The 12,342-nt window shown below is 47.5% G+C and overlaps 1 protein-coding gene across 1 annotated transcript in view; it reads left to right on the forward strand.

Moving 5' to 3' along the window:
* Positions 1-12,342, forward strand: part of LOC122540190 (dynein axonemal heavy chain 6-like) — a 1,075,999-nt gene that overhangs the window by 667,515 nt on the left and 396,142 nt on the right. Inside the window, exon 57 of the mRNA XM_087984706.1 lies at positions 7,363-7,458. Coding sequence (XP_087840832.1) covers positions 7,363-7,458 — 96 coding nt within the window. The remainder of the gene's footprint in view (positions 1-7,362; positions 7,459-12,342) is intronic.

The following is a 12,342-nucleotide window of genomic DNA, read 5'->3' on the forward strand; positions in this document are numbered from 1 at the left end:
CAGTACTCCAGGTGTGGTCTCACCAGGGCCCTGTACAGCTGCAGAAGAACCTCTTTGTTTCTATACTCAATCCCTCTAGTTATGAAGACCAGCATGCTATTAGCCTTCTTCACTACCTGATGTACCTGCATGCTTACCTTCATTGACTGGTGTACAAGAACACCCAGATCTCTCTGTACTGCCCCTTTACCTAACTTGACTCCATTTAGGTAGTAATCTGCCTCCCTGTTCTTGCCACCAAAGTGGATAACCACACATTTATCCACATTAAACTGCATCTGCCATGCATCTGTCCATTCACCTAACCTGTCCAGGTCACCCTGTAGTCTCCTAACATCCTCCTCACATTTCACCCTGCCACCCAGCTTTGTGTCATCAGCAAATTTGCTAATACTACTTTTAATACCTTCATCTATCTCATTAATGTACATTGTAAAAAGCTGCGGTCCCAGCATGTGTCCTAATTTTGCTCACTAACCTCCTATGTGGGACTTTATCAAAGGCTTTCTGAAAATCTAGGTATACTGCATCCACTGGGTCTCCCTTGTCCATCTTCAGAGTTACATCCTCAAAAAATTCCAGAAGATTAGTCAAGTATGATTTCTCCTTCATAAATCCATGCTGACTCTGACCTATCCTGTTACTGCTATCCAGATGTGTCGTAATTTTGTTCTCTATAATTGACTCCAGCAGGTCAGACTAACTGGTCTATAATTCTCTCTTTTCTCTCTCCCTTCTTTCTTAAAAAGTGGGACAACATTACCACCCTCCAATCCGCAGGAACTGATCCTGATTCTATAGAACATTGGAAAATGATCACTAATGCATCCACGATTTCTCGAGCCACCTCCTTCAGTACCCTGGGATGCAGACCATCAGGCCCCGGAGACTTATCAACCTTCAGACCTAACAGTCTCTCCAACACCATTTCCTGCCTATTATAAATTCTCTTCAGTTCAGGTCCTTCAGCCACTATTACATCTGGGAGATTGCTCATGTCTTCCCCAGTGAAGACAGATCTAAAGTACCAATTCAACTCTACTGCCATTTCTTTGTGGATGGCATGGTGGCACAGTGGTTAGCACTGCTGCTTCACAGCGCCTTGGGACCTGGGTTCAATTCCTGGCTCAGGCGCCTGACTGTGTGGAGTTTGCACATTCTCCCCGTGTCTGCGTGGGTTTTCTCCCACAGTCCAAAAATGTGCAGGTTAGGTGAATTGGCCATGCTAAATTGCTTGTAGTGTTAGCTGAAGGGGTAAATGTAGGTCTGGGTGGGTTGCGCTTCAGCAGGTCGCTGTGGACATGTTGGGCCGAAGGGCCTGATTCCACACTGTAAGTAATCTAATCTTGTTCCCCGTAATAAATTCACCCGTTTCTGTCTTCAAGGGCCCAATTTTAGTCTTAACCATTTTTTTTCTTTTCACATACCTAAAAAGCCTTTACTATACTCCTTTATATTTTTGGCCAGTTTACCTTCGTACCTTATTTTTTCTCTGCATATTTCCTTCTTAGCAATCCTCTGTTGTTCTTTCAAAGCTTCCCAGTCCTCCGATTTCCCACTTATCTTTGCTATGTTATACTCTTTCTCTTTTGTCTTTATATGGTCCTTAACTTCCCTCGTCAGCCACGGCCACCCATGCCTCCCCTTAGGATCTTTCTTCCTTTTAGGAATGAACTGATCCTGCAACTTCTGCATTATACACAGAAATATCTGCCATTGTTCCTCCACTGTCATCCCTGCTAAGGTATTGCACCATTGAACTTTGGCCAGCTCCTCCCTCATAGCTCCATAGTTCCCTTTATTCAACTGAAATATTGTCACTTCCGATTGTACCCTCTCCTTTTCAAACTTCAGATTAAAGCTTATTGTATTGTGGTCATACCTCCTAATGGCTCCTTTACTTCGAGGTCCCTGATCAAATCCGGTTTGTTGCACAATACCAGATCCAGAATTGCCTTCTCCCTGGTAGGCTCCAGCACAAGCTGTTCTAAGAATCCATCTCGGAGGCACTCCACAAACTCCCTTTCTTGGGGTCCAGTACCATCCTGATTCTCCCAGTCTACCTGCACGTTGAAATCTCCCATAACAACTGTAGTAATATCTTTGCGACAGGCCAATTTCAGCTCCTTATTAAACTGACACACTACATCCAGGCTACTGTTTGGGGGCCTGTAGATAACTCCCATGAGGGTCTTTCTACCCTTAGGATTTCTCAGCTCTATCCATACTGACTCTACATTCCCTGATTCTAGGTCCCCCCGCGCAAGGGTCTGAATATCATCCCTTACCAACATGGCCACCCCACCCCCTCTGCCCGTCAGTCTGTCCTTACGATAGAACGTATAGCCTTGAATATTCATTTCTCAGGCCCTGTCCACTTTCAGTTTCAGTTTCAGTTATCCCCACAACATTGTATCTGCCAATTTCCAAATGAGCCTCAAGCTCATCCACCTTATCTCTAATGCTTTGTGCATTCATATATAATATTTTTATTTTGTTACTCCCCTCACCCTTCCTATCAATCCTTATTTCACTTGATCTTACGGCATGATCCTTTTTGAGTTTTCTGCTCCATTGATTCCATTGTCTTTCCTGACTTCACTTGTTCTAACTTTCCCTTTAACGTCCTTCTTAAACTTCTAGTTTGTACCCCCCCACCACCCCCCCCACCCCCCACTCCCCAGGCTGTGTTGCAGTGGCAAACCTCCCTGCCAGAATGCTGGTCCCCCACCTATTAAGGTGCAACCTGTCCATCTTGTATAATTTATCCTTAGTGCTAAACATACCCCAGTGATCCAAGAATTTAAATCCTTGCTTCTTGCACCAGTTCCCCAGCCACACATTCAAGTCCATTATCTCCCTGTTCCTGTCCTCTCCTAAGAATACTGCGTACGGTTCTGGTCGCCACATTACCAAAAGGATGTGGATGCTTTGGAGAGGGTGCAGAGAAGGTTTACAAGGATGTTGTCTGGTATGGAAGGTGCTAGCTATGCAGAAAGGTTGGGTAGGTTAGATTTATTTTCATTAGAAAAAAGGAGATTGAGGGGGGACCTGATTGAGGTTTACAGGGTGGATAGAGACAAGCTTTTTCCCAGGGTAAAGGATTCAATAACGAGAGGTCACGCTTTCAAGGTGAGAGGTGAACAGTTTAAGGGGGGGTACATGCGGCAAGTACTTCACACAGAGGGTGGTGGGTTTGTGGAACTTGTTGCCAGCAGAGGTGGTAGAGGCAGGCACAGTAGATTCATTTAAGATGTGTCTGGGCAGATGCATGAGTAGGTGGGGAGCAAAGCACCTAACCTGCACATCTTTGGACTGTGGGAGGAAACCGGAACACCTGGAGGAAACCCACGCAGACACAGGGAGAATGTGCAAACTCCACACAGAAAGTCGTCCGAGGCTGGAATCGAACCTGGATCCCTGGCACTGTGAGGCAGCAGTGCTAACCACTGAGCCACAGTGCCACTGTAAAGAGGTCAGAAATATTCTCAGTCAGTTACAGCAGGAGTTCATGAGGATGGTCTCATGCACTTGTGTGTCGGCCGAGATGCATGAGCAATTTGACTTGATTTACAGAGTCATAGAGTCATCGAGATGTACAGAATAGAAGAAGACCCTTCGGTCCAACCTGTCCATGCTGACCAGATATCCCGACCCAATCTAGTCCCACCTGCCAGCACCCAGCCCATATCCTGAAGAAGGGCTTATGCCCGAAACGTCGATTCTCCTGTTCCTTGGATGCTGCCTGACCTGCTGCGCTTTTCCAGCAACACATTTTCAGCTGTTTTGCATGAGGTATGGCAGATCAAATTAGATCAGGGTGATGGAACAGAGTGAGGTGTACCGAGTTACAGATACAAATCACAGGGTGATGGAACAGAGCGAGGTGTACAGAGTTACAGACACAGATCACAGGGTGATGGAACAGAGCGAGATGTACAGAGTTACAGACACAGATCACAGGGTGATGGAACAGAGCGAGATGTACAGAGTTACAAATACAGATCACAGGGTGATGGAACAGAGCGAGGTGTACAGAGTTACAGACACAGATCACAGGGTGATGGAACAGAGCGAGGTGTACAGAGTTACAGATACAGATCACAGGGTGATGGAACAGAGCAAGGTGTACAGAGTTACAGACACAGATCACAGGGTGATGGAACAGAGCGAGGTGTACAGAGTTACAGACACAGATCACAGGGTGATGGAACAGAGCGAGATGTACAGAGTTACAGATACAGGTCACAGGGTGATGGAACATAGTGAGGTGTACAGAGTTACAGACACAGATCACAGGGTGATGGAACAGAGCGAGGTGTACAGAGTTACAGATACAGGTCACAGGGTGATGGAACATAGTGAGGTGTACAGAGTTACAGATACAGATCACAGGGTGATGGAACAGAGTGAGGTGTACAGAGTTACAGACACAGATTGCAGGGTGATGGAACAGAGCGAGTTGTACAGAGTTACAGATACAGATCACAGGGTGATGGAACAGAGCGAGATGTACAGAGTTACAGATACAGATCACAGGGTGATGGAACATAGTGAGGTGTACAGAGTTACAGATACAGATCACAGGGTGATGGAACATAGTGAGGTGTACAGAGTTACAGATACAGATCACAGGGTGATGGAACAGAGCGAGGTGTACAGAGTTACAGACACAGATTGCAGGGTGATGGAACAGAGCGAGGTGTACAGAGTTACAGACACAGACCACAGGGTGATGGAACAGAGCGAGTTGTACAGAGTTACAGATACAGATCACAGGGTGATGGAACATAGTGAGGTGTACAGAGTTACAGATACAGATCACAGGGTGATGGAACATAGTGAGGTGTACAGAGTTACAGATACAGATCACAGGGTGATGGAACAGAGCGAGGTGTACAGAGTTACAGACACAGATTGCAGGGTGATGGAACAGAGCGAGGTGTACAGAGTTACAGACACAGACCACAGGGTGATGGAACAGAGCGAGTTGTACAGAGTTACAGATACAGGTCACAGGGTGATGGAACAGAGCAAGGTGTACCGAGTTACAGATGCAGATCACAGGGTGATGGAACAGAGCGAGGTGTACAGAGTTACAGGTACAGATCACAGGGTGATGAAACAGAGCGAGGTGTACAGAGTTACAGATACAGATCGCAGGGTGATGGAACATAGTGAGGTGTACAGAGTTACAGATACAGGTCACAGGGTGATGGAACAGAGCGAGGTGTACAGAGTTACAGATACAGTTCACAGGGTGATGGAACAGAGTGAGGTGTACAGAGTTACAGACACAGATTGCAGGGTGATGGAACAGAGCGAGGTGTACAGAGTTACAGATACAGATCAACGGGTGATGGAACAGTGCAAGGTGTACAGAGTTACAGATACAGATCACAGGGTGATGGAACAGAGTGAGGTGTACAGAGTTACAGACACAGATCACAGGGTGATGGAACAGAGCGAGTTGTACAGAGTTACAGATACAGATCACAGGGTGATGTAACAGAGCGAGTTGTACAGAGTTACAGATACAGATCACAGGGTGATGGAACAGTGCAAGGTGTACAGAGTTACAGATACAGATCACAGGGTGATGGAACAGAGTGAGGTGTACAGAGTTACAGACACAGATCACAGGGTGATGGAACAGAGCGAGGTGTACAGAGTTACAGATACAGATCAACGGGTGATGGAACAGTGCAAGGTGTACAGAGTTACAGACACAGATCACAGGGTGATGGAACATAGTGAGGTGTACAGAGTTACAGACACAGATCACAGGGTGATGGAACAGAGCGAGTTGTACAGAGTTACAGACACAGATCACAGTGTGATGTAACACAGTGAGGTGTACAGAGTTACAGACACAGATCACAGGGTGATGGAACAGAGCGAGTTGTACAGAGTTACAGACACAGATCACAGTGTGATGTAACACTGTCTGCCCTGAATAAGTGCTACAAACGCCCGTGTAACTGACTTTTCCATGTACATAACCAGAGGCTTTGTCAGATCACTCTTTTAGCATTAACTCAGGATGGAAACCTTCGAAAACAATCACCGTCTGTGCCGGGTTCCATACAGAGGCCAGCTCTGATGTGTAACCAGCAGGCCATGTGGACTCAGAGTTTGTAAGTTCCGTTTAGGGAATATGATCCCTTTCGTTTGCCTTCCAACATCCTGGCAGTCACATGGTTGAACATTAATGGAGTTGTTGATTGACCCCAGCAATCAATCTCGAGGAAACGACAACCTGCTCACACGGGAGGTGAGGAATCAGCTCCCACCACATCCCCCACCCTCTCCAAACCATTGGAACATCTCCCCAAAGTGCCATATTCCTCTCAACATCCCAACTGCCAGAACATGTCAGATCTCACCGTATTCATATACAGGAGCCAAAATGTCACTTTCCCAAAGAAAACTCTCATTGGAATTGGAATGACTGAATGTGGAGAGGGAAAACTCATAGATTGTCTCAGGAGCATGGTGGCTCAGTGGTTAGCCCTCCTGCGTCACAGTTCCAGGGTCCTAGCTTCGATTCCAGCCTTGGACGACTGTCTGTGTGGAGTTTGCATGTTCTCCTCCTGTCTGCGTGGGTTCCCTCCCACAGTCCAAGGTTGTGCAGGTCAGGGTGAATTGGCTGTGCTAAATTGTTCTGTAGTGTCCAGGGTGTGTAGGTTAGCCATTGGAAATGGTGAGGTTACAGGGATGTTTTGGGCCTAGATGGGGTGCTCTTTGGTGGATTACTATGGACTGAATGGCCTCTATCTCCTGTGGGAGAAAGTGAGGTCTGGAGATCAGAGGTAGACAGTGTAGCACTGGAAAAGCACAACAGCAATGACCAAGGGCTTATGCCCAAAATGTCGATTTTCCTGCTCATCAGATGCTGCCTGACTGCTGTGCTTTTCCAGCACCTCACTCTCGACTCTATCTCCACTGTGAACAATCTGTGATAGCTGGAACTGTTACCAAAAGATCAAGTTTGGAATAGGTCAGATTAATAACACAAACAGAGAGTGCTGGAGACGTTCAGCAGGTCTCTCAATGGGGATGCCTTGGTGTTTTGAGACCAAGGGGACTATTCTTCTCCAGTTCTGAAGGGGAGCATTTGGGCTTGGATTCTCGACAGCTGCTGAGATTCTCCAGCACGTTCTGTATTTGTTTCCGATTTCCAGCGTAGCTTGCTGCATTGTGTTGGGCAGGTTAACCCCAGCTGCTGTTTGAAAGTTGAGAGACAGCGAATCCTGGTAAATTTGAGTATAGGTGCAGTAAACTGGAATAGGACAGAATGCCACTTGTCGCCATTGGCGACGGACGTTCTAACCGGAATGTGTGTGGGCATGTATTTGACAGGCTGTGGAACCAAAGGAGCAACATGTCCAGGAAGCTCAGGAGGCTCTGGAGATCGCCAAGGAAAACCTGAGAAAGAAACATGAAAGTCTGAGACTGGTAGGAAACTGGGAACTTCATTTAAAACTCGCTTCCTTCCACAGGTCGCAAGCACCATCTCCCAGACCCACTGGCTGCTGGTGAATTATGAAGCCTGAAGGAGAATCTGATACCCACCCCATCTTTGCACAGCACAAACACAAGACCCTCGTATTCACACACATTCACAATCAACACACTGTTACAACCCCCTGGAACTCACAAAGGCAACACAAGGAAAACACTGAGAAGATATCACATTTTGGACTTTTAACTGGAACAAATAAACAAAACTTAACATAAGGAAATGTAAACTAACCAGGAATTAATCAAATGAGAAAGGTGCAGGATAACATACAACCCAATCTGTCACAACATTTCCTGTCAGATACACAACATCAAAGGGATAGATTTGAGAGACTTCGAGACCAAGCCAAGCCTTCGCTTCCACTATGATAGAGGATCAATACCCCCCACATTTCATTGTGATAGAGGATCAATACCCTTCACCTTTCAATGTGATAGAGGATCAATACCCCCACCTTTCACTGAGACAGAGGATCAATACCCCCTCCTATCACTGAGACAGAGGATCATTACCCCCCACCTTTCACTGTGAAAGAGGATCAATACCCCCCACCTTTCACTGTGATAGAGGATCAATACTCCCTAGCTTTCACTGTGATTGGAGATCAATACCCTCCACCTTTCACTGTGATAGAGGATCAATACCCTCCACCTTTCACTGTGATGGGGGATCAATACCCTCCACCTTTCACTGTGACAGAGGATCAATACCCCCCACCTTTCACTGTGATAGAGGATCAATACCCCCCACCTTTCACTGTGATAGAGGATCAATACCCCCCACCTTTCACTGTGATAGAAGATCAATACCCCCACCTTTCACTGTGATGGGGGATCAATACCCCCCACCTTTCACTGTGACAGAGGATCAATACCCTCCACCTTTCACTGTGATGAGGGATCAATACCCCCCACCTTTCACTGTGACAGAGGATCAATACCCCCCACCTTTCACTGTGATAGAGGATCAATAACCCCACCTTTCACTGTGATAGAGGATCAATACCCCCCACCTTTCACTGTGATGGGGGATCAATACCCCCCACCTTTCACTGTGATGGGGGATCAATACCCCCCACCTTTCACTGTGATAGAGGATCAATACCCCCCACCTTTCACTGTGATGGGGGATCAATACCCCCCACCTTTCACTGTGATAGAGGATCAATAGCCCCCACCTTTCACTGTGATGGGGGATCAATACCCCCCACCTTTCACTGTGACAGAGGATCAATACCCTCCACCTTTCACTGTGATGAGGGATCAATACCCCCCACCTTTCACTGTGACAGAGGATCAATACCCCCCACCTTTCACTGTGATAGAGGATCAAGAACCCCACCTTTCACTGTGATAGAGGATCAATACCCCCCACCTTTCACTGTGATGGGGGATCAATACCCTCCACCTTTCACTGTGATGGGGGATCAATACCCTCCACCTTTCACTGTGACAGAGGATCAATACCCCCCACCTTTCACTGTGATGGGGGATGAATAACCCCCACCTTTCAATGTGATAGAGGATCAATACCCCCACCTTTCACTGAGACAGAGGATCAATACCCCCCACCTATCACTGAGACAGAGGATCATTACCCCCCACCTTTCACTGTGACAGAGGATCAATACCCCCCACCTTTCACTGTGATAGAGGATCAATACTCCCTAGCTTTCACTGTGATTGGAGATCAATAACCTCCACCTTTCACTGTGATGGGGGATCAATACCCTCCACTTTTCACTGTGACAGAGGATCAATACTCCCCACCTTTCACTGTGATAGAGGATCAATACCCCCCACCTTTCACTGTGATAGAGGATCAATACCCCCCACCTTTCACTGTGATAGAAGATCAATACCCCCACCTTTCACTGTGATGGGGGATCAATACCCCCCACCTTTCACTGTGACAGAGGATCAATACCCTCCACCTTTCACTGTGATGAGGGATCAATACCCCCCACCTTTCACTGTGACAGAGGATCAATACCCCCCACCTTTCACTGTGATAGAGGATCAATAACCCCACCTTTCACTGTGATAGAGGATCAATACCCCACACCTTTCACTGTGATGGGGGATCAATACCCCCCACCTTTCACTGTGATGGGGGATCAATACCCCCCACCTTTCACTGTGATAGAGGATCAATACCCCCCACCTTTCACTGTGATGGGGGATCAATACCCCCCACCTTTCACTGTGATAGAGGATCAATAGCCCCCACCTTTCACTGTGATGGGGGATCAATAGCCCCCACCTTTCACTGTGACAGAGGATCAATACCCTCCACCTTTCACTGTGATGAGGGATCAATACCCCCCACCTTTCAATGTGACAGAGGATCAATACCCCCCACCTTTCACTGTGATAGAGGATCAAGAACCCCACCTTTCACTGTGATAGAGGATCAATACCCCCCACCTTTCACTGTGATGGGGGATCAATACCTTCCACCTTTCACTGTGATGGGGGATCAATACCCTCCACCTTTCACTGTGACAGAGGATCAATACCCCCCACCTTTCACTGTGATGGGGGATGAATAACCCCCACCTTTCAATGTGATAGAGGATCAATACCCCCACCTTTCACTGAGACAGAGGATCAATACCCCCCACCTATCACTGAGACAGAGGATCATTACCCCCCACCTTTCACTGTGACAGAGGATCAATACCCCCCACCTTTCACTGTGATAGAGGATCAATACTCCCTAGCTTTCACTGTGATTGGAGATCAATACCCTCCACCTTTCACTGTGATAGAGGATCAATACCCTCCACCTTTCACTGTGATGGGGGATCAATACCCCCCACCTTTCACTGTGATAGAGGATCAATACCCCCCACCTTTCACTGTGATAGAGGATCAATACCCCCCACCTTTCACTGTGATAGAAGATCAATACCCCCACCTTTCACTGTGATGGGGGATCAATACCCCCCACCCTTCACTGTGACAGAGGATCAATACCCTCCACCTTTCACTGTGATGAGGGATCAATACCCCCCACCTTTCACTGTGACAGAGGATCAGTACCCCCCACCTTTCACTGTGATAGAGGATCAATAACCCCACCTTTCACTGTGATAGAGGATCAATACCCCCCACCTTTCACTGTGATGGGGGATCAATACCCCCCACCTTTCACTGTGATGGGGGATCAATACCCTCCACCTTTCACTGTGACAGAGGATCAATACCCCCCACCTTTCACTGTGATGGGGGATGAATACCCCCCACCTTTCACTGTGATAGAGGATCAATACCCTCCACCTTTCACTGTGATAGAGGATCAACACCCCCCACCTTTCACTGTGATGGGGGATCAATACCCCCCACCTTTCACTGTGATGGGGGATCAATACCCCCCACCTTTCACTGTGATAGAGGATCAATACCCCCCACCTTTCACTGTGATGGGGGATCAATACCCCCCACCTTTCACTGTGATAGAGGATCAATACCCCCCACATTTCACTGTGATGGGGGATCAATACCCCCCACCTTTCACTGTGACAGAGGATCAATACCCTCCTCCTTTCACTGTGATGAGGGATCAATACCCCCCACCTTTCACTGTGACAGAGGATCAATACCCCCCACCTTTCACTGTGATAGAGGATCAAGAACCCCACCTTTCACTGTGATAGAGGATCAATACCCCCCACCTTTCACTGTGATGGGGGATCAATACCCCCCACCTTTCACTGTGATGGGGGATCAATACCCTCCACCTTTCACTGTGACAGAGGATCAATACCCCCCACCTTTCACTGTGATGGGGGATGAATAACCCCCACCTTTCAATGTGATAGAGGATCAATACCCCCCACCTTTCACTGAGACAGAGGATCAATACCCCCCACCTATCACTGAGACAGAGGATCATTACCCCCCACCTTTCACTGTGACAGAGGATCAATACCCCCCACCTTTCACTGTGATAGAGGATCAATACTCCCTAGCTTTCACTGTGATTGGAGATCAATACCCTCCAGCTTTCACTGTGATAGAGGATCAATACCCTCCACCTTTCACTGTGATAGAGGATCAATATCCTCCACCTTTCACTCTGATGAGGGATCAATACCCCCCACCTTTCACTGTGACAGAGGATCAATACCCCCCACCTTTCACTGTGATAGAGGATCAATACTCCCTAGCTTTCACTGTGATTGGAGATCAATACCCTCCACCTTTCACTGTGATAGAGGATCAATACCCTCCACCTTTCACTGTGATAGAGGATCAATACCCTCCACCTTTCACTGTGATAGAGGATCAATATCCTCCACCTTTCACTGTGATGAGGGATCAATACCCTCCACCTTTCACTGTGATGAGGGATCAATACCCCCCACCTTTCACTGTGACAGAGGATCAATACCCCCCACCTTTCACTGTGATAGAGGATCAATAACCCCACCTTTCACTGTGATAGAGGATCAATACCCCCCACCTTTCACTGTGATGGGGGATCAATACCCCCCACCTTTCACTGTGATGGGGGATCAATACCCCCCACCTTTCACTGTGATAGAGGATCAATACCCCCCACCTTTCACTGTGATGGGGGATCAATACCCCCCACCTTTCACTGTGATAGAGGATCAATACCCCCCACCTTTCACTGTGATGGGGGATCAATACCCCCCACCTTTCACTGTGACAGAGGATCAATACCCTCCACCTTTCACTGTGATGAGGGATCAATACCCCCCACCTTTCACTGTGACAGAGGATCAATACCCCCCACCTTTCACTGTGATAGAGGATCAAGAACCCCACCTTTCACAGTGATAGAGGATC

Source organism: Chiloscyllium plagiosum, unplaced genomic scaffold (genome assembly GCF_037043375.1).
Source record: "Chiloscyllium plagiosum isolate Xiang-an unplaced genomic scaffold, Cpla_swu_hap1 HiC_scaffold_3, whole genome shotgun sequence".
NCBI lineage: Eukaryota > Metazoa > Chordata > Chondrichthyes > Orectolobiformes > Hemiscylliidae > Chiloscyllium > Chiloscyllium plagiosum.